The sequence below is a fragment of the Sinohyriopsis cumingii genome, unplaced genomic scaffold, assembly GCF_028554795.1.
Source record: "Sinohyriopsis cumingii isolate HCF-2022 unplaced genomic scaffold, ASM2855479v2 utg000622l, whole genome shotgun sequence".
Classification (NCBI taxonomy): Eukaryota; Metazoa; Mollusca; class Bivalvia; order Unionida; family Unionidae; genus Sinohyriopsis; species Sinohyriopsis cumingii.
The window spans coordinates 4,782,422-4,806,803 of NW_028315918.1; the positions used below are offsets into that span (position 1 = coordinate 4,782,422).

General features: G+C 37.7%; 1 protein-coding gene across 3 annotated transcripts in view; it reads left to right on the forward strand.

Annotated features, from left to right (window-relative positions):
* LOC149773706 (baculoviral IAP repeat-containing protein 7-like) overlaps positions 1-22,563 on the forward strand; it is a 112,181-nt gene extending 89,618 nt beyond the window's left edge. For all 3 annotated transcript variants that reach the window (XM_089946071.1, XM_089946070.1, XM_089946069.1), the window contains exon 10: positions 15,484-22,563. In XM_089946071.1, the coding sequence (XP_089802197.1) occupies positions 15,484-15,680 (197 nt within the window). In that variant the 3' untranslated portion in view covers positions 15,681-22,563. The remainder of the gene's footprint in view (positions 1-15,483) is intronic.
* Positions 22,564-24,382: the final 1,819 nt, after the last annotated feature.

Consider the following 24,382-nt stretch of genomic DNA (forward strand, 5'->3'; position numbering starts at 1 on the left):
GTCCTTTGATGTCAAACTCGATGGACGCTGAATCCGTTAAAGAGGAGACGGGATGAAATTCGACCCATTTGGATTCTTGCATCACCATCATGGTGTGTGCATGGCAAACAGATCCAGTTTCGACTTGGAAGAGGTCCAAGACTCTTGGTGCATCATGTTTTTGGTCTCCGTGATATTTTAATAATCAAAAACGTCTTAGTCTCGGACGGGTTTTCTTTTCTTAGTTTTTTTATATATAACTTTATAAGTATGAAGACTTCTGAAGGGGTGTTTTCGTCGTAGTCACCATCGGTTTCAACACCGGAGCCATCGAACGAAAGGCTGATTTCAACATATCTCCTAAGCCATGTCCTCGCTGTCGAGTGACACCACGGTACACTGGATACATGACTTACGAGTCTTTCGAGAATTGTTTTCAAAAATGTAGTTTCACCGTGACCTTCCCTTTGGTGAATGGAATATTGTGTCAGAGATCTCCCTTTATAGCAATGTTGACAGTGTCAACAAAAGACATGCTAACGGGCAAATAGTTAGGATGTACAACGTCGCGGTGAAAGTTATAGGTGTTTCCATCTTCCTCGTCAGCGATGGTGGCAGAATCCACTTTGAAAGGAACGACACGTAGGCGACGAGATACTTTATGGTACTCAATAGTGCCACTTTTCCTGACACTCTCCAAAGCTTTAAGAAACAAGGCATTAAACATGGTAGCAATCGTGCTCACCAAATGTTGACCGCTACAATAATAGCTTGGGGGAATTAGGATGTTATAGCTCCACTTTTGAGTTTGTCAGTTATGTATTTTATTATCATATTATAAATTATCCAGTATTTTTGCACTTCGTCATGAACTTCGACCGTAAAAGATTTTTGATTTTGAAGGACATCTAGGACTTGAGTCGGGTGAATGATTTCCACCAAAGCCACTTCCCAATAGGCTTCGTGGTCCAATTAAATAGCTTGATGTAATTTAGACGTTTTACAACACAAAGTGTTGTTGGGAAACAACTCCATGGAACTGTCACTGGATAAGGTTAATTCAAATTGGTTGTTGTTATTCATAATTCCAGAGATCTGTTGCTGGCAATATGAGGAATGTCTAAAAGAGGATTGTTGTTGTTGTTGGAGTGGTGACTGACATTGGGCGCAAGGCTCCCGTTCGAGGAGTATTTCAGGGAAGGATTGGGAAGAAGGCAACCGATGCAGCTGCTCAGTAAAATGGTCCACAATGGTTTGTCTCCTTGTTGCAAACTCAAATTGGCAATGGCTAAATCGATGACACAATACACCACATTGATTTGACAGAAAAAGACGATTTGCATTTTTAGCACACGTTCACCACACCACACCTAAAAGGGTTGCATTTCTAGATCTTGCAGAGAAGAACTCGATGAATGAGTGGTCACTGCAGTGGTAGTGGTAGCTGAGGATGTGTGGAAGGGCATGATGGTCACTTCTTTTTATAGTCGATGCCTTGCGAAGAGTCGATCCAACTAGGAGTTTGACTTCTTTGACACGTCGTTTTCCAACTTTACGGGTTTTCTTTCGAGAATGCTTTCAATGTCGTACACTTCATCTTCTTTTTTGGTTACGCGTTGTAACTCGGGCAAGTAAAACGTTCCTTTTAACACTACCCCGTTCACGTCTTCCTTTTATAGACGATAGGATGACGGCTGTGCACTCGTCCAGTGACACGAAACAATTCGGTGGTCCAGTTCGGTAAGTAACCTAGTAACCTTTGTCGAAAGTGCGTTTGGTTTTGCCAATGCTCTCCAAATCCCCTACTGTCAACACTCCACTTTTCGTGGGGACAGCCACTGTCGCAAAATTACCAAACTGTCGCTCGTAAACGGTCACTTCGTTGTCGGGAGTCACTTCTTGCGGGGCCCGCCGATGCTTCGATGGTAAGATTGGTTGTACGCTTGGACCATGTGCGGTAAGATGTCGATGTGCTTGAGAGTTTGGTGATGCGTACAATATTTCAACATGCGTTCTTTCAATGTACTATGAAAACGTTCCACTATGCTGCCTTTGATTTCGGGATTCTCGGTGGTGAAAAATGAATCTCACGTTTCTTTAATTATTTTCGGAAAGCTTGGTTCAGACATTACATGTCTTTGTCGGTTTGCCATAGAAGAGGGTGCTAACCACTTTGTTTCAACACAAGTTGGAGGGATCGCACTAATTCACTGCTCGATAGGCAAATTTGGAAAAGACAAAACAAATATTTGTAGCCACGATTGTAGATTGTCAAATGAGAGACATCGGCTAAATCGGCTTACCATTGATGATCTATGCCTCCACTCGGGTGCGACTTTTGGAAAATATTCTTCGAATCAGTTTATGTAATGTGTACGTGGGTTGTTCTTGTAACCATCGTTACACTTGAGGTAAACGAAGACTTTTAACACAGGTTTTGGCAGCACGATACAATTTTTGAACTCCTCCGTAACCTGCACGATATGATCGACAGTAGTAATGCTGGCTAACATCTTCTCCATTTTTTCAATAATTTACCCACTCTCCGCTGATGCTACTTTGGAGAGGGCGAAAGGGTGGTTTGTAAACGGCGTTACGCGTCCGATGTGCCACGGGTGTAGAACTCGAAGGTAGTGTTGGTGGTGGAAGATGTAATGGAGTGGCTTTAGTCTTCTTTTCTTTTTTCATTTCTGGTTTCCCTTCTTTCTTTTTCATTTCCGTCCAAGGAGTGGACATCATCTTTTTACCCAAGTTTTCCGTTCTTCTCAATGGGGTGTGGGGCAATTCGTCAACAAGGACGTTGCAATCTTACTAAGAATGGGAGCTGCTGACGGTGTTTGAAAGACTTCTCATATCTCTTCTTCCTCCGGCATTCTTGGGGCTGCGTCTATCTTGATCACTGGGGGTGGTTGTGGTAGTGATGGTGATGGACGTTTCATCAAGGTCTTAAGATCTTTCAGAGTGGGCAGAGCTCTTTTTTCTAAAGCTTTCTTACTTTTGCGATTTTTCTGCTTCGGACACATCGTTGCGATCCATCAACGACTGCAGCTCGTGTTGTAACTGGGACATCTTGGTCAAATTCGGATTGGGAGGCAAATGTGGGGTCCGTTGTTCTTGCCAACGATGGTGTTCCATCCATCGTTTGTAAGCTACTAAAGCCAGTTTTCGTCCTTTCATTCGATTTCAAGGGTTACGTCTGAGAGTTTTCTAGTCCAGAAGTCCCTATTATCTTCTTGGTCTTTTGTATACTGCTCACACGAGTCCACCCAACATTGTTCCCAATACACCTTTCAGAAAGGGTCCTAACAACAGAGGCAAAATGCCTCCGCGTTGTAGAAACATCTTCTTCGTTGACGAATGGGTATATTCTTTTGAACTATTTGGAAAGAACATGACGACGTTTGGCTAAGCATATTTTTCTGGTGCTTAGACAAAGGTGTCGCACCTTTCAAGGCGTTCAAACAACATTCGCACACGGTATAGATGACATCTTTGGAGGCGGCTTGAATGAGTTTTTTATCGCATGGGTGGAGAAGCTTTGGACAGGACGGACAACATGTCCCCATGTTTGACTGAACGAGGAGGCAGTCCTTTCCTTTTCTTTCCTTTGGGTTTAGAAGAGGGATGGATTCTAGGTGTGTGTGTATGATATCGTAAGCTTTTCTGGAGCACAAAAACTCTGATTCCCACTCTTTTCCTTAGACATTTCTTTATACTGGAATGCGTCGCCACTGATTGTCTTTACGTCGTATCAACTTGATGACAGGCATTACGCGTCGTTAAGGGGTTCACAACGGACTAAATCGGGACAGTTCTTGCTTGGACAAATCCAGTAAACGCTGTAATATGCCCGATCTCTCTCGGATTTTGATTTTGGGAGAAAGTACTTTGTGAGCAGCTGCCAACTCCAGCTAAAGAGGAGGAGGCTGTCGCTACTGGAGTGGTGTTTGGAGAAGCGGGTTTCCATTATTTCATCAAATGAGGAAGAATGGGTGTCAAATCGGGTTTGGCTGGCATCACCAGCAACGGAGAATCAGAAGAACCTGAGGAGACTGGAGACGCGGTCACCGTCGCTGCAGGTCGTGGTTTGCTAATGCAAGGTTGCGTCCTCGCTGAAGTGTCTCTCCTGCGGGTAGAAGCTGTTTTCTGGGGGCTTTTCTTTTCTTGAGACTTTTCTTTATCTTTTTATGTGGGCTTTTCTTTTTCTCTCATTGTGACCTGGTCTTTACGTCGTTGCTCTTTGTCTTCTTTGGGCTTCGTTTGACCTTTTTGAGAGTGGATTTTTTCTTGGGAAGGACTGTGGGGGCAGTATGAGTCCATTTTAAAAGGGAACGAATGATTGCACCTCCTAGGAAACCGTTCCCTCCAGCTTTTCTAAATAACTTGCTTTTTGGTTTGAGTATCGATGCGGAGATCGGCCAGTTTCGTGAAGGCTACTTTGCTTCTGTCAAAAACGCGTTTGGTTTAATGAGGAATGTGAATGACACCTTGCAGTAATTGACCTGCTATCACAATAAAACATCCTAAGACTTCTTTTAGACTGGCTTCCTAGACACGAGCACGTATTTGTGGATTTTATTCGCGATTGATACAGTACAAGGCACGAATCAATTTTACGGGAAGTTGCGACCGAATGGACGTCATGTTGACACAGTGTGAGATAGAACCAAAGTTCCAAGTTTTTGTTTTATAGATTTGTTTGTTAAGTCGACGAAAGGAACGTGTACAGGTCAGTCCCTCTGTCTTGACACCTGTGGTGAAACAAATTGGTACGAATTCCCAAATAATCGAGGTGGGGTGGGTGGGTTTTAAATCATTGAGTAGATAGGCGTGTGGGGTTCGAGAGGCATCATCGTACGCAAGAGTCAGCCAAGGTGTTCCTAACTGTTTGGATAAGACTTGCACTTGCGACTTATCTCTAGGACAGTGCTGTCCAACCTGTTTGACACCATGGACGACTGAAAAATGTTTTTCCTTAATCAGAGGGCCGTAGCAGAAAACTGAAAAGCAACGACTATATTGCTGCTCGAGCTCTGGCGGGCCATTTAAAATCAGCGAACGGGCCTCATGCGGGTTGGACAGGACTGCTCTAGGGCTTTTAAACAAGACCACGTAATGATCATTGAGGCTGATGGTGCGACGGGCTTTACTTTGTTGAAACAAATTTTGAGTAATGTAAATGACACTGGCATTACGATGATGCCATTTGCGCGTAAACCACAGCTTAATATCTTCTTCGTCTTCTCCTAACATGTCGAAAATGACAAGATGGGTTTAACGAGTGACATCACTTTCGCATCCATCAGCTTTGACACAGCCAACATCCCTTTCCATGGTAGGTGTAATGGTAGTAGTAGTAGTAGTTATACCGAAATTCCAATGATGTTTTACTGCATCGCTGAGGTCACAACGTACTGCATGGCTATCATCGCAAGGTACAGCATCGGAGTTTACTTCAGAATCACCGAACTTGAATGATTTCTGTTTGAAGGGTTTCTTCGCTTCGTCTTGGGAGTTACAATGAACTATCTGTCTTGGACGTTGTCCCTTTTTATATGCTGACCAATATCGACGTGACCATACGGAAAAGTGAAATGGTTGGGAAGCTACACGATTTGGTACAGTTTTTCCAAAGGCCAACTGACGATTTGGTGTGTGGGTAAACGTTCAATCTTATGCGGTTCGTAGGTGGTCACTCTAAAATTTTCATCCTGTTCAGACTGCAAGGCTTCGTTCAATATGCCAAAGTTCACCACTCGACTGTTGCGATAATTGAGAGTAAATGTTTTTACTTAACATTCGGTGTGCACTTCTCCTTGTTTGTCCCGGTATTCGTAGCCATAATGTTTAGGACCGCCACTAGCAAAACTTAGAATCTTGTCGTCGGGGTGTACTAAACGGTCTCCTTCGATGTTAGGGTGACGTTGACCCGGGCGATCGATGGAGATGCAACTGTTCGTGTCAAAGTACAGAACGCGATCTCCTAAGAGTTCTAAAGCTTCGAACAATTTTAAGCGAGGATGGGCTGTCACGTAGGCTGCAATGATGACATTTCCGAATTTGTCGACTTGTACAAAGTCTAATTCTTCTTCGTAATTGACCAGGATCAAATCCTTACGAACAAAGTCAGTGTGTTTCATGTATTTGGTTTTGTCGTAAATCATTTGGATGTAATGGGAAGGTTCTGTCAAATACTCTGTCTTGGGAAAACACGCTCATTGTGCTATTTTGACCCACAAATAATTTAATACCACTTTGGCAAACGATCGCCTTCCTTCGTTTTTCTCGACGTGGTCTAAAGTGATGCCTTCCTCCTCCTAGTGTTTCTCTTTGAATTTCATTGTTCTTCGGGAGTGTGACAGCAGGAAGGGTAGCCGCAGGCTTCTTGTTTGAGTTTCAAAAATGCATCCACGTAGTCTGCAAAATTGCTCTTCTGAATCTCGTCGTCCTTGTGGTATTTTTCTGTCTTGGGAAAGTGGTAAATTTCGTACACTTCCAGCAGTTGGTATCCCATGTCCAGAGCTTTGAACAATTCCACGCTGACCCACTTTCCCTTCAAGGTGCGTTCTTCCTGGTTGTTCTGACAAGGTCGGTCTTGACTGCACGTTTCGGCACAAGTACGGCACAAGGGCAACATCAGTTTGCCTTGGCAATGGTGAGGTATAACGGGATGGTACAAGTCGGTGAGAGGAAAGACTTGATCAGCCTTTCGTGTTGTTTAATGTTGTCCAGATAAATGTATTCGGTCAGCAATTGGGAGTGCCCTGCAGGAAAGCGACATTATTTGCACACGTAAGGATATATTGAACACACGTCCAAGTATTTGATTTCTTCTTCTTTCTCCTCGTCGGCTTGGTACAACAAATAGGTGGCAATCGTCCGTCCTCCGTACAAACTTTCTCGCGGGTTCACTGGGTCCATCAACTTTCCATGATGCGTTTAAGCTCGGGATCGGTTTTGAAACAGTGATCGTTCTCGTGTTCCAAATTTCCACCACTTTGTATCCTTGCTGTTCTAACTTCAAGTGCCGTTGACAAGTGGCCTGGTACAAGTCTTCATTGGTCCGTTGTAAAAACTCACCTTTAGTGTCACGTTCAGGGTAGCATAGGGGACATATCCATGAAATAAGCGACCGTTAAACTCGTACACGATCTTGGGGTTTTATAAGTCACAAGCATCCACCAAATATGATCCGGTGATCGTTTCTCCTCCTTTGCTGCGGGCGTGCTGCATCCAGTTGTTTTCATTGTCGCACAAGTAATGCAGCCAACGTAGGGGTTTGACAGAGTACTGACGTTTGAGAGTTAATCGTTTGAGGGCTGATGACAGCCAGTGTGTTTTCGGGCATGAATCTTTGGCGGTACACTAAGGAACACGTTTTGGCAATGGTGCAGGCTTCTTTCAAAGGATCGATCCCTCCGTGTTCCATGAACAGTTCTCGAACGTTTCCACAGCAACACCGTAAAATGTCCACGCCGGAACGACAATACTTTAACATTTTTTCCTGAAAGTCGAAGGGGTTCGAGGCGTGAGCCTGGTACCAAGTGCAGAAAGTTTTAGTTGTTCGTTACGCATGTTGCCGGGGTCGTAGGGAAATGGGGTAGAACGGCGTGTTGAGTGGTTTCGGTATTGACAAAATGCTGAAAATAACCTTTGGTAATTTCTGTCATTCCAAACGTTTTTGGCATTCGACTCAAAGGCATAACTCATTGAATTTGTACACTTCACTGGTCCCACTTGCATAGAAACGATTTTGCTTCCGTTCAAAGTCACTTAAGGACGTTCGGTGCCTTGTTTTGTATAGTATCTCAAAAGAAACTGTCCATCGTATCCGGAAAAAATTGTGAACCTTCACCGTGGCAAAAGTATGACAATCTCTGTAATGTTCGATGTTCTCTTGGCTCCACGTCTCGTTGATGGGGTCTAAGATACATTGGGCGAAATTGGGTAGCGTGTTCGGTCCCCGAAATATTTTTTCACCTCCTCCAGGAATTTTCTGCAGTGAGGGTAATGATTAAAGTTAGGCTTTTGGGTGCACTTCTCGCAAGCTCGATGAGCCACACAGAAATTAGGAATGTGAATGCATGCATACGAAATCGGAAAAAATGAAATTGTCTTTCTTCTGGTCATCTTTCTTCTATTACCTGGAATATAATTTTTTAATGTAGCATTCGTATTCCAAATTCACGATTTGGTGATAAATATGGCATCGTTTATTTCCTCGACAAACGTGTAACTTGGCACTCTTGGTACGTATTCCTTGTCTACAAGTAGGACACAATCTCAGCAGTTGACAGACACTTTTCTGCTGTGAACCGTGCATCTTTAGATGTTGCTGGTAACAGGGTGGACTGACAAAAGTGCACTCGTTCCTGTCCTTCGTCCAGGCAGGCTTGAGAGGCCAGATATCCTGAGCATTTCAATCCACAATGTTGGTGTTGCTCTTGATTGTTATATGCATATTCACATTTCTCACAGTAATAACTATATCCCATGAATGGGACGATATTAGTAATGGCATATAAATGTTCATCGTGATGATAGACGTGAATGTATTTTTCGTCTTTGAAATATTTGCCTCAAAACATTAGAGGTCCGCGCACTTATTGAGGGTGTACTTTCAAGGTGAAGCGTGGAACTTGGACATCTTGCAAATTTTGCATTTCAGGTATGCCGCAGTGTGTCTTTGGATAGCCCTGCTTGCTGTAACCGGAGTTCTGCTTCACTTCGTTGTTTGCCTCGGTTCAATTTTCGAATGTGCTCCCAGGCTCTTTTCCATTCTACCGTGCCGTTCTTTTCGGTATACGTTCGTCCCACCACGATGGCCCTGGCTAAACACATTTTGTCTTGAGGGTTGTTAATTTGTACGAGAGTCGATTTGGTGCTACGAAGGTCGTCGTTCAATACACCTTTTTTGCGTCCGGTCTCCTGGGGAAGATACAGGTGGGTCATAAACAACAGTGTCGCTTTTCCATTGGTGATGTGATACTTGTCGGTGGATTGTTGCACGTGTTGAATCTTGTCGATTACTTTGGAAGATTCTTTCTGCTGGGCTGCTAAACTCGATCCAAACGGGGGACTTTAAATTGTCGTGATGAATGGAAAGTCTCAAGCGATCGTCTTCTTTGGCTTGACATTGTCTTTTCAGTATAGTGAACAAAGAATCCCACACCTCGGTGATTAAGCCCCCAGCTCTATCCAACTGTAACTCGGACTTGAAATCTTTAAACTTCACTGTGTAAGTGTAAGCCGCCATTCTAAATTTTCTAGAGAAGCGCTTTTCAGTCTCATGAATATAATATTATTTTTCAGGGTTTACTAATGGCGGTGAACTTTGGCTGGGTGTACATTCTCTGGGTCTGGATTGTGACTCACTCATGTCATCTTCAAAATCACTGGTATAAAATTGGGACAAGACTTCAGCTACTGTACGAGGCGATAAATCAGGTTTCTGCCTCTTACTTTCTTCTCCTTTTTCTACGACATGGTGCAGTCGTTTTATACTGACTGCGAAAAGTCAAATGACTACATTTTAAATGCCATTAGTCACTTTATATCCATCTCAGACAGGCGTTTATATAAAGGGTGTGTGTCTTCCCTTCCAATATACATTTCACTCTCAAAACGAGTAAAACGATGGAAGAGCCCACACAGATCGAACTTCTAATCAGAGCTTTGCGAGGTGTCATAATAAACTTTTCTTCCGACAAGCCGACGGACTACTTTCCCTCCTTTCGAGATAAAAGTCAAGATACTTGTTATATCTGTATGAAGAAAGAACATTGGTCTACAGAGTGTCCAGACCGTCAAAAAGCAAAACAGGTGTCAGAAGAGACAAAGGTCAAGATATCTGTTATCATTGTCAAGAAAAAGGACACTGGTCTTCGGAATGCCCTAGGAAACAACAGGAGCGCGAAGAAGAGAGGGGTTTCGAACAGGATGAAGAAGAGGTACCGTCCCCCAATGGAAGAACCCAAACACGTGCATAAAGAGAAAAAAGAGAAGAAATGAAGACGAGAAGAAAGCGAAGACGCAGAGGAGGAAACACCTGTGAAGGTGAATCAATTTTAAAAACAAAACAAGGAGTCAGTAAAAAAAGACACGGAAGAAGTCTATGAACATTTTAAAGTGTTGTGTTATATTGTGAATTGGATTGTAAAATGTATACCAGAATAGACCTGGTAGAAAGTGTGTCTCATGGTTTTGATTTTTAAGAACATGGACCTACACTCACGTACTCACTCACTCACACACGTACATTATGGGTAAAAAAGTGCTTTTGAGTTTTAATTGATTTTGGCCTTTGAAATGCTATATCTTTTCGAGAGAAGTGGGTGGCTCTGAAAAGGACTGTTGGGTCTTTGTTTAAAAAAAAAAACAACTCAGGAACGGGACGTGATCATCTTTAACTGCCATAAGCATTTGCCACGGCCAAGGCCTACTTCTGGACTGGATCCTGTCAATGATTTGGTAGAAATCACTAGGGGTGGTATCGCAGGCGTAGTAACAGGGCTGGGTTGTTTGACTCGGGAAGGTCTTTTTTTCTTGGGTCGTAATAAAGAAATATGATACATTTGTTTCTGACTCTTTAACTCTACTAAAATGTCTGAGTACTGCTGCCGTATGGCTTTCAATATTCTCCTTCTCTCCTAGACCATTTTTCTTCTCTGCTACTTCTTGATGTTGTTTCTTCTTGCCTCTTCTTCTTCTCGCTATTGTTGTTGCAGGAGAAAAGCTTGTTCTGCTTCTTTCTGCTGTTGTAAAACATTCTCAATTTCTTCTTTCCGTCTTTATTTAAAATCCTCTATCTGTGGTAAAGAAGGAGAAGGTGGCGAAGAAAGAAAATCGACTAAATCCCAATTAAAATCGACTTTTTGTGGAAGTAGGTCTGTGTTGACTTTGGTAGCTGCTGCAATACCATCGCTTCTTGTCTCCACGGCCGGTGCACCCAATTCATTGTCTTCTTTGTTTCCGTCATATTTAAAAACTGTGTCGCATAAATTGACTGCGCACAGACGCTAGCGCATCTATATAGGGAATGTAACGTCACAGTCTGCTCTTCGGATTTGAAGATCGACTCCGTGTTGTGACTGAATTTTGTAACGCGTGTTTGGATTGGGGAATAAACTCAATCCGTTTCGGTCCGCACTTCCCCTATATATAACCACAGTTCACTGCATTCCCTTCACCTGTTTTCTTCACAAGATGTGGACAAACGTATAATCTTCTACTCCCGTATCGTCAATGCTGTTCCGTACGGATTTACCCATGTATGTCAGATCATCGCGCTAAATTAACAGGATCACGGATACGAGCGCATGGCAAGGAAGAATTTATGTGGAGAGAGAAGACTGTTTGAAGAGAGTCATCATCTACGGCCCAGAAATCAGACAAAGTTTGAGGAAGAGAAAAAGACCTCTGCGATGCCCTCTTTGTTAAGTGAATGATGTTAACATGAAACAAAGGCCCTTTTCAGGGCCACTCATATGCCTCGAAAATATTTGCTTGCATGCCGAAAAATTCTTTAGTCGGTTGTATAGTTGTTTATGTTCGTGTGTTGCCTGTTGTATGTGTTATCTCTGTCTCTGTCCCGCCTAAAACGTTCTATGATTTTTCCCGCTCTTTAGTCGTATTGAGGTCAGCCCCTTGCTTCATTATTACCCATCTCCAGTCCTGGGACGTCACCTTCCCTGTAATGTATTTTCCCTTTTTCCCCAGACAAACCCAACACTCTGTGTCCCTCTATAGACCCATCCATGTTAAAATTTCCTATCTTAAATTCCCATTGTCCCTAGACAGCCCCACAATGTTATATTCATATTGTCCCCAGTGTTCCACGACCCTGTTTTTAATGGCAGGTCCCATAGTCTATAGACAGCCCCCATTATTAATACGATTAGTATAATCTCACGTAATGATTATAAGATTCAAATAATCGTATGTAATCTCATGTAATGAAAGTGAGATTCACATTATCCCATGGAAGGAAAATAAGATTCAAATAATCTAATGAACATAAGATTCAAACAATCTCATGTAATGTCATGTTTAGAAAGTGAGATTCAAATAAACTCATGTAATCAAAATGACCCAATTGTACTCGGTCATTTGTACAGCCGTATGATTCATATATATTTATAAAAAACTGAAAATGTGCCCACTGTTAAATTACACAGTTCTGCCAAATTCTTGGGTTGGCCCTTACTTTATCGGCCGCAAACATCTTTCATGGATCTACCATGCGCACAGGTTTATAAATTAGAGGTTTCGTCTTTGTATAGCGTTGATGATTACATTATCATCCATATCCATATAGACACACAGACGGCCAGACAGACAGGCTGATATACCCGCTCACACATACGCACAGACAGCACACAGTTCTCCTGAATTGGGTTGGCCCACTTGTATTGACCACACCCACCCTTCATTGATCCACTATGCGCACATACATATGCATCGGCATACGTACAGACAGATACTGACAGGTACAGACAGCCCTATGGCTGGAAAACAAAAATGGAGAACGTTCACTCCTTGACAAGATCCAAAGATCAGTGTGTCAGTTAGAAAACAAACTTGCCTTAAATCTACAGGAGAGTGCGTATTGGTAAATGTTGAATACCCGTGCATACCTTGCTTTTAGTGTCTCTGTGCCAAACGATCTACGCCGAGATACTTGCTAGTTCAGTTGCTTACCTAGAAAAACAATTATTCACCCTAGGTAACGTTATGCGCAGGTACGACGAAAATTATCAAATCGTTATAAGGCGAAACCAAGTTATTTCTTGCCTTATTTTGTGACAAAGATGGTATCTGATATGTAGCAATAAATGTAAGTTACCGAGTGCTGTACTAACGGTTTTATCACAAGAAACTATCAGACGAATTTGGTGTACACCCTAGCAACTACGTAATGATGTTAACCAGTATCTGTTTTATCTAACATTTAGTTTAGATGTATAAGTCTTTTGTTCCTTCTATACTTTTGATTATTTGTGCTCTTGGTGTTTCTACCAGTGAGGTTACTTTACAGTCTTAAATCTGAGCATGGACACAAAGAACCATAAACGTGTAAAGCTAGTGTTTCTTACGAAGGAAGCTGACGAATTTAGACACGACAATCGTTGCATATTCTCGCGTTACTGGCCTGATTCCAATAATGTATAAGTTTGATCTTTTACTGAAATGTAAAAGCCAAATAAAAACAACAGTTGTTTGTTGAAATACTTAACATCAACTCGTCATATATGTCCATATGCATTTCTTAAGCATAGTTGTTTATTTTAAATCTGCCTTTTCCCCTTATAAAAATAGATCTTGACGTAATAAATGTATTTGAATTGTGAAAACTTCATGCTAATCAGATGAAAAATATGAGTTATTAAAATTTAAAATTGTTTATCTTATATAGCTCAGAGTGTCTAGATGACCATCCGATTCGACTCATTCTTGTCCTGCCACCATACGTTGCCTGTAAATATACAATAGTGTCAAGATCAGGCTGAGCAATGGCTCATTGGAAGTTGTCCGTGATAGCTGATTGATATATGCTTCCCAGTCGATCAGAGTTCTTACTCTGAATATATATGTTCCATTTTAATGTTAAAGAATATATTTAAACATAGGTTATCAAGTCAGTAATCTCAAATCTTCTCAGCGTGCTCTAGCATGTATTTAACCTCAAATCCGGTTATTAGCTTTCCCCTTTTTAAAAGTTATAATAGGAAAATGATATAAAGCAGTAATGCCCTTAATTTATCATTCTTGTGTCCAGAATATAGGATGATATGTAATTTATTTATACGAAATAAAATAAAGGTTTCATATGAAATATTTATATCACAACCAAATTCAACCCTCAGCCCAATCAAACTCTTCGAACTTGGACTTTGGGTTGATAATGTTGTCAGTGTTGATATAGAAGAAGATAAAGTTCATTCTGAGTCTTATTTACGTAAATGTACCTCTATTAAATTTTCGATTTGATGTACACCCATGCAAATGCGTATGATCATTCGACAAAACCTAACCTTAACCTTACTAATGCTTGTCTCGATTTTATGCGAGTTTGATTGTTATGATTCTGATTTGAATTATATCATGACAGGTGTATCATATTCATCATTTTGTTCACCACGAATGATGGTTGTCAGATCCTTCAGCATATATTTCATTAAAATTCAGTACAAACAAAAATATGCAACTTAAATGACACAAATAAACTATTCGTTGTTTGATTTTTATGGAAAAGGACAACCAAATATGTCTGTGTCAATAGATGCAGGAAACATCATTTATGTCTATAAATTGTTGGATCCTCGAAACCACGTCATATGTTGTCAAAATAGTTCATCTCATAAAGACAGTGCCGCTTTCATATTCTCGTATTACTAGGCTCGGATATGGTAATCTCAGGACGATGACATATCAAATTATCACCTATTTAGATGTAAAAATCAAAGCAGTCTTCAGTCTTTAGTAAACCACGTTCGCATTCCGATCGGTGTTATTGATAGGATAAATTAGGTTTTTGAATAATGTACTGGAAAGTCTTCAAAGATTGCATCAGGTTTTTATTATTAAACGTTTTCGTATATTCCTTTCACATATCAAACAAAACATAAAAAATCTCATACATTATAAGATTTGTTTTTCATTTGCTACTCGATGTTCAGTGACAAGATGAAATGAAATGTAATTATGCAAATATGAAATTTATTTTGGCAAACATTCAAACCTTGAAAAAGTTATGAATGCGCACTCCATACCAAACTCACTATGCTGCTGTGGAGGTTTATCTAACTGTATCATGTTCGATAATCGGTCTAACGTCATAATTTACGAATGTACAGTTAAATGAAAGTATTGAATTAAGTTTATTACACGAGACACTCTCCGTTTAATGGCAAGGCTATGTTTAAAAAGAATCCGATGAAACGTTGCGTATAAAATTCTAAATTGGAAGACTCATATACGTAAATCGCATTGCAACTGTTAACTCCTCAATTCAACTGGAATGGTAACAATAAACTCTATTAAATTTTTCAATTCGATTATATTTTCGTAAAACAGTACCGATACCTTCTAATTCATGACGCAATTAACAACTATGATCAATGAGGAATGCAGCTTGTGAAACGTAGCAACGCAATGTCGTTTGGTTTTGTGTTCCATACAGTTTATGTTCACGAAATAGTGCATACTTCTATTTTATATAGTCAAGTTATTTCTTTTTTAATTTTTTCTTCTGACAAGTTTTTAAAAAGTAAAGTATTTTCGTGTGCACGTAAGAATTATAACAGAACTTAAATTTAATGATTTTTAACGTATGCAGAAGAGCACGTAGTGAATATAGTACGAAATTAATATAAAAAAATGCACTGTTGCTTAAATGAATTAAAAAAATGTGAACTCGAATCTTTTGCAAATGTTAACATACTGGAAACCCGCCACCATAATTAGGATATGACAGGAGACTCGATATGTATCTGATCTTTTCAGAATGCCAACAACTACTCGCAGACAACCATAAACTGAAGAACATGATGTTGTGCAAATATTGTCAAGTAAGGGAGAAAAACATACTTTTGTTACCTTGTGCTCATCGAAGTCTTTGTCATGAGTGCGCAAACAAGAGCAACTTGTGTCCAGAATGCTGGAAGCCAATAAAAGAAAGAGTAAGAACGTACATGGCATAACGTTAATTGGTTCCATGTCTGAATATCCCATTTAGATATTTATCTGTATAGCGAAACAGGTTAGCGGCAGTCAAAGATATAAATTTGCTTTTTTTTCTTCTTTCATCAATTCGTGTTCGACACTAAATTTCATAAAATATGCGGTATCAGCTGATTTTGAAAGTATATAAAATGTTTGTGGCTAATTTGTACCTTTTATATAAGAGAGAATATCGAAAACTAAGCCTTTGGCATTGAGGTCACTATCAACATTTGAGCAAATGACTTACTTGCCGTTGAGTTCAAAATGTTTCCTTTTTATCTCTAACGTTCCACTGGGGGCCTAGGTTTTCCGAATGGTCCAAAGCACTCGCCTTTAGCAATCACTACTATCTCACTTCTATATTCTCATATGTGCACATAATCGGAACACTGACACACAAACAACTTATTAAGAAAATGCTGTGTGTTTTTTAAAGTTACTTTTTCATATACATCAAGTTCCGCATCTCACTCTTGCCTTTATCATATTGAAATACAATATGATAATATATGGTTCAGTTATTTTACCACACTATCAAAGTATGCTGGCATGATATACATTTCAAGCATCAAAGACGTTATCGTTCAATGAATGGTGGCTATAACATGTAGTTCGTCTGTATATATCCTAGATGTTAGGAGGTAAATACATTTTTTTTAAATCACCTGAAATGAATTATATTATACATCGGTTACTTCGACAAGCTAGTGTATACAGCATGTTCTGGATGGTCATGTAAAGTCCTACACTATTTGTTTAATTTAATATAACTGTGACCATTGTACTGCACTATGTGAAAAGGAACATTGGTGATAAATGCATACGTTCTTTCCTTTTTGTGTCACAGTAGTACGTAAATTTCATGCCAACCTGGAGAAAAAAAACATGGTCACTGAAATGTGTTTTTCCCACGTTGAAGAAATAAAAAAAAATTACTATTTGAAGATAGTCTTTTAGCCTTTGGGAAAGTGAGTCGTTCTATATAGTCACCATAGCAATTTGTTGGTTTGCCTATGCCATGGCATCTAGAGTATTTTCCTGATATTCGAAACTGTATCTAATTACTATATCAGGAGTGATGATAAAAAGAAAACGTTCAAATGCTAAAATAATTATTTTCTCATATTTTTATATATCAATGCAAACAAACGACGTGTCATCATTTCAAAGTCTTGTAAAATGCCGCTAGCCATCTTTAGCACGATATGATATTAAGGGCTATTGAGACATGGAACCAGTGTTGAACTATCAAAAATGGTAAGAAATAATCTTACCATTCTTTTAACGCATACAAATATATGGTAACAATTATATGTTACGGTAATAAGGAGCTGGATTTTGGGCCCTTAGAACTTTGTTGAAAACATTAATCGCATCTCTATGACCAAGCTGTGGATGCTTGATTGATGTGGAAAAATAAAATATATATGAAACAAGAAATATAGCGTTCTTATAGTCCATTTAGAAAAATAAAGAGAATAAATAGTTTTTCCAAAACGAAAGTATTTGCATCCGCTTAAAATGTAAAACACAACGTATGGTCAAGTTAAACGAAAACATGAAGAAACAAAACACTTTACGATGGGAAAGCAGGATTCAGCAGAAGAAATAATCCTGAACATTGTAAAACAATATATTAGTAAACAAAACAAACCACCATAGCCATTGCACTCCTAATTAAGTACTATGTTAATATTCCCAGGGCATAACATTTAATTGTCATGATTTGAATGAAATAAATATAATTGTAGCAAACAAGCTTGAGTACACGAGATCATACTGGTCTTAAGAGTAAAGCGAAACCTCTGATTCGTCATGATCAAAGGAAATATTAGGGCAAAATATATTCACGATTAAGTTATATATATATATATATATATATATATATATATATATATATATATATATATATATATATATATATATATATATATATATATATAAAATCGTGTTTTTGTTAGGGAAAGATTTGGAGAACGAAGATACCAAGTAACGATTCAATCAAATGTATTGTCACATTTAAATGTACCGAATAAGTCGTGGAAAAAACTCAGTATAATTTTGCTATTAGCATCATATTTTTGTAAACAAGAGCTTTTATCATGTATTGTTTCTTTATCCAACATACTATTATCCTGATCCTATGATATAACCAGGCTACAGTTTCATAATGATAAAATTATACATTTACAAATTAAAAACTGATATATAACACCAAGATTTTACTAACGTTTCATGGAGGTGGAATCGTGGATTTCAGTTATTGGAATAAATATGTGTTATTGTAAATTTGGAATTTACCCGAGTTTCCTTTGAGAATCATGTTCTTTATATAAACTTTTGCGATGAAAGATTTTGACTTCGGAATAATCACAACCGGATATTAATACGTTACAAATTTAACTATCGTGATAAAGTCAGTCGCAAACGAAGCATCAAAAGTAATAACTGCTCGAAATCCTGATTTAACTGCTGACAAGAAAAAACACTTAAGATTACTGCACAGGCAAAAGATGACATATCAAAAGATATTTTCTTAAAAACAATCGGTGGTCATAAATTGCACAAAAAAAATCAGCTAAACTAAGACTTTGACCATTCGTTTGTTGTAGGTAACCGTTGTAAAAAAAATACATTTTTAAACGATTTAGTTTGCATTCATTATGTAAGTTTATTCCAAACGGTAATAAGAACAATAATGATACTGAGAAGAAATGAAGAAATATCTCAGATGAACAACATTACAACAAGGTTGGCCAAAATCCTGTCATATAAACTTGGACACAAACAACAACATAGGTTTGGATGTCAAACTTGACGTTCCATGGATTAAATGGAGAACTTTATATTTTGATTGTTTTGATTTGTAGTAATTTTAAAGTTTGGTGTTTATTGATGAGAACGATTTTGAGTGACTGTTTACCTTGTAACTTTCATACATCTCAAATACACCAAGGAAAGAAAGACCAATACACATTTTGTGACAAAAGAGATAAACTGAAAATGATGTTCTTTTTTAAATGTTCAATCATTTGTTTTCGATTTATCTTATACTTCATTTTAAAAACTGCTGATATTAATGTCTTGAAAAAGAATATTTTACAAATAAAGTCTCATATTGTTCATTTGGATGAAAACCACTTTTCCTCCTTGCGCTAAATATTTGTTGTGGATATAGATGATCGCAAATACAGAGTGTATATTAGAGAGGTTTGAAACACAATACACCTGTGCACAGAATATGATATCTGAGTTACAATTACTTGGTCATAAATATGCCAGCATTAAGCATCCAGTTTCCTCTTCAATTTTGTGTCATATTGGGTTGTTCAGTTAATGCACAGTAGTATATAGCCCATAGCATTGCACAATTAATAAAATTGAAATCTTGACTTAGTTATCATAAGTCACAAAGTCGATCCTTTGCTTTTTCTATATCAGCTTAAGTCACAAAATGTTAACTGTGTTGTTCTTCATAATTTTACCGAAGTAAAATCTATACACATTAGATGTGATAGTAACCAAAACACTACCAAGAAACCCGTATTTGATGGATATATAAAAGATTGTCTATTATATTTTGCTGTGCTTTTCATGAATGGATTTATTTTTATTTCTGAGCATAATGTTTCGTCGTATATGGTTCTAAATGTTAAAATTTAATATTATATTGTTTTTATTTGTTTTTACCTTATACTCCTTAAGTTAAATTTTTAGAGATGTGTGCTATCCGAAATATATGTTGTCAAACTTTAATTCCATATATTTCATTCATTGGCCTACGTTTCATATTTTAGTATGATATTTTGTACCTGAAGCTTTACAGTCAATATATTTTGACGACAATCTGCTCGACTTCAAATGATATTCATCATTGCTGGCATCTAACATGGTCTATATCCTGACATTAAATGTTTCGTAATTCTTTTAATATAAAATATAAATGTAATAGTTTTTGCTTTCTCGTTGTGCAAACCAGATCAGACGAAAATTATTTATAGTCACGAAGCTTTGCAATTGGTCCTAGCAATGTTATACCGATAATAATATATTTATATATACATTTTGTACAAACACACTTGTGAGCATCTTTGCAATCTTATTTAGAAATATTTGGAAACTTATAATGCTCAAGTTTATGTCATTTAAACTTATTAAAGGTTTTATATAATGATTTGTTTAGAAAGATAAAATGAAGTTATGATTAATTGTCAATCTTTGACGCTATACATCTGTGCTACTTGTATTTGATTCTTCTGCAGAGGAATCCTCTGGATCTAATTAAAATACGTTATAATTTGTATGATAATTCTTTTACTCCTGTGTCAGAATTTCAAATGTTAGAACTTTGATTGTCTCAGTTATAATTTAACTTCCTTGTGCAAATTACATAGGTAGGTTTCAAAGCTCTGTTTGGAAATGAACATCTCTGTAAGATTGAGTGCCTATCATAACGAAGCAATATTGATCAACAGTGATGAACGTCTCTACTGGTGTATACATTGCATATATTGTAAACACATTCATGATGAAATGTTTAGAAATTTGTATAGAGGAATTGTAATGAAACAAAATCATAGTGATTGTCCATGAAATCTTAAGAGGGAACCCTATGTTTATTTAACACTTTTTTATGTTCGAAGTTGTTTAAGTTACATTAGGAGACGTGTTTATGCACACACATACATGTACAATGTATGTAATAACTCTTACTTTATATTGTTTTCTTAACTTTATTTTGCTATTAACGTTTATTTTGTGATGAACATATACACAATATAATGAAAATATTGATTTCATTGTCTTAACATTGTATTGCAGTCTCAGCTGTTAGCAACTATATGTTGTTTATTCACAAATTGTATTGGCCTCCATTGTGTAATGTTCCAATTACATAGTTTTGTCATAGTGAAGACCAGAACTGCATGTCGGGATGAACTGTTACTGTATGCTCTCGAAACATTTGTGGTCTTAACTGGATATGTTAGCAGACACACTTTGACGGCTTTGAAAATAGCAGATACTGTGCCGACATTGTCATAATTTAAGAGAAAACAAAAGCGCAAAGAGAATGAATTAACCATTATTTGTGTTTAAGCATAGCTGCAATATCAAACCTTTTGACACTAGGGAAAAATCAAAGCAAAGAGTTGTTAATTTAATGAATCGATTCGCTCTACAAGATAATGATGCCGTATATACACTACGTAAATAATCCATTGATAAAAAGTGGTGCTTGGGCATTACCTGACCTGCAACATAAATGTGATTAAGTCCAGTTAGTGTTAATTAAGGATAAATGAAGAAAATTCACATGTAGACGTTCAGCTTATAATACAGGACTTATTTGGGACTTAAGGGACCACATAAGGTAATACCAATGTACAAATGTGAGGAAATAATCTCTTTTTTAATCATTGTGCGTCAAAGATAAAACCTGTGTGTTTTCCACATGAATGTTTAATCAGGATGAAATTAATGGAAGACCGCAGGCCCAAAAAGAACATAAAACAAAATGATGATTGTGAATAGCACGTTGCATGAGTTTTAATTTATAGTAAGTGTCTCGAGAATATACTTCATATATTGTAATAAACTATAGGTCTTGAATTGGAATGTTTGGCTTAAACGCTTTTGAATCATAGCTAGAATATTCTCTTATTAATATTATGTGTATGTGGTGAAAGTCATAAGATTCAAATAATATACCAAACAACTAATGCTATCAGAGCGAATGATGTTATTGCCACAATGTTTATTTAAAATTTCATCCGTATCTTTCTCCTACTACAGTTTTTGGGGCTTATGTTTTCTATTAATTTTGTATTATTTGTAAACCAATACGACATATTTGGTACAGCATGCTGAAATCAATGTTATTTTCTATATTATAAATTTATAAAACGAGTATACTTATGCTAAGCCAATTGAAGACAGACTAATTATTACAAATGATATCGTTCTAGAGGAGTGATTTTGTTCATTCAGATATTTAGAGTTTCCTACGTCATGATATATGTCCTCCACCCAGGCTCAAACTGCTTGTAGCTGATGAGTTGTTTTCCTACTACAGATCCTCAGTGGTAGAGTGGCATGCATGTAACGAATGCACAAGTTTAGCTAAGTTTACATTTGGCCTTTACAACAGCATTTCATGTTGCCAAATAAATGAACGAGTATAAATCTGTGGGCAGTTCAATTTCAAGCATCCAGTGTTACATGATTAGTTCTGTTTCCCGTGTTCTAGGGATGGCCATATGGTTCTGAGAGATTCATCTATAGTGTTACGATGAGTCGGTATCACAGTACATCTCATTTATATAAATGTACACTTGATGGTAACCACTTTGATAAACACTTTCAGAATATTCGGGTACTCGATTGTCTGTCTTTTCACAGGTATCTTTCTCTCCGCAGTATACCCATCCCGAGAACATGATAAATAGAAAACTGATCAGTTAACACTTGATTTAAAATGAGTTTCAAAAAATGACAGTATATCCATTAGATAATTAAAAGAAAGATGCCATAAACTCAATAATAATTTCATCACAATAACAGACTTTTAAACAATCTAGATGCCTTCCAATAAAAGTATTAATCTAACCTGCAATAATACATTGAAACTGAGATGCTTGGGAAAATGTATAGCATACTTCTAATGGCGTTAATATTTCCGTTTTAATTATTGTTTACGATTTTATTTTCTTGCAGTGTTTATGGTCTGCAATCTATTTTCGTTAGTTTATTTAAGCTTACTTTCCAGAGCACCCCGAATGCATGACATTTCTGTACTTACTCCATTTTGTAGAAAATTGGTCAAATTTGCCTTGCGTGAAATATATTGTTTTTTGGAATGTAGTCACTCGTTTTTTGTCACATCTGATAAAAGTGAAGAATCTCTCCTTTATATATGAAAATTCTCTTTATATCTTGCTTGATAGCGCACATTATCCTTATCATTCGTGCAAATCATAAAATTGCTCTAATCTTTACTAAATGTCTGCACAATGAAATATCCCTACAATACAATTTTAATAATGACTACTGATAAGGGTCTTTCGCCAGTAAAGATGGAATTTTGTTTAGTCAGAATCTATCCTATTCTGTCTGAATTCATCTCAAACAGTTTTGCATTAAATTAAAATCCAACTGATAATCCTTTCGGAACAAAGCTTTGTCGGTAACTATTATATATTATTAAATATGACCATTTTATATAAGAAACTGTTTCTCCAGCATATAAAAGTATATTTTATCTAACCTCACATATGGTATCTATCATACTGAGGCAAGGTAACCGTGATTTAACTGGAAATGTAAGGGAGCTCAATGCCCACATGCAACCATTCTCTGCAGCTACAGCGTATTCCAATTAACTAGGAACATATATTGGAAAATGACTTTAACACATAGACTTTCATGATAAAACAGAAAAATGGACACAAACTTATTCTTCAAAACTTCGAAAGTCTACTAGTATCAGATGTACTTCATAGTCCTGAATAAATGTTATTGGTTTGAGAAAGAGAGTCTTTTCGACACTGGACAAATTAGTATACATGTACATTCAACCAAAGTCAAACTCTCCGAACGTTTTACAGATTGGCGGAAATATTGTTGTCTGATAACAACATATTATGTTTTAAATCAACTTTCTTTCTTAAAATATGGTTAATGGAATGGGGTGTGAAATTAAATCCCACTCATACAAGAATATTTTTATCATAACATGTATACTTTCAAAAGGAAAGATTATTCAGTTGTGAAGGTCAATCTAAGTTAAACCATGTGACAAATTCACCTAAAACATATTTGAAATGCAAATCTCAGATCGCACTAGTCATTATTTTCTTTACATTTCGTCCCATAAAAGAGTCTTCCTTCTGGAGGTCCATGAAAATGGTCATATTCTGATAACACGTCGTTTAATTTGATGGTTAAAGCCGTCCATCATTCCACGGACGAATCCAGCGGCTGTGGAGCGGGCGTAGCCGGCAGTACCTGCAATCGCACGACCTCATCCCACCTAAAATTGAGCAGGAAAGGACCAGAACGTTTATTAGAGTGCGCTTTCCTTTGCAGTTAGATGGTTCAAATTGTGACCTAGATACTTGTTTAATGCAATAGATTCCATGGACATCGTTCCCCTGGGCCCTTAACAGGGAGAGGGTGCGTTTGTAAAACACCCTCTCGCCTATTTAGCTTTACTCTCTTCCCTTCTCACCCACAAGCAATATTTTTGAAACCGCCACTGATCTCCCTATTTGAAATTAGTTATTGGCAAGACAAACAATAGTTTGCGGCGAGGATATTCATTTAAAATCATGAATGTGTTTTCTCTAAAGAAAACGTCGAAATATTGTAATTGTGTGCATTCCAGCATTCAGTGGCAATGGAGATTCCACATGGAATGCAAGTAAATAAAAACGTTAAAAGAGGCTATCGAACTATTTCTTCTTCGTCAAGGAGTTACAATAACGAGCGAAAACGTGGATGCACAAGAAATCTTCAATATTTTGACGAAACAGGAAGTCAACAGGTATAAAACTGCAAAACTGAAACTGGACGAATAATTTCCTCTGCCTCCACCCTGCGAACACTAAATTTAAAAGTCAGAAATTGAATCACATGAAGGAAATTGTGATTTTATATTCAAAACAAACGATGAACAAATAAT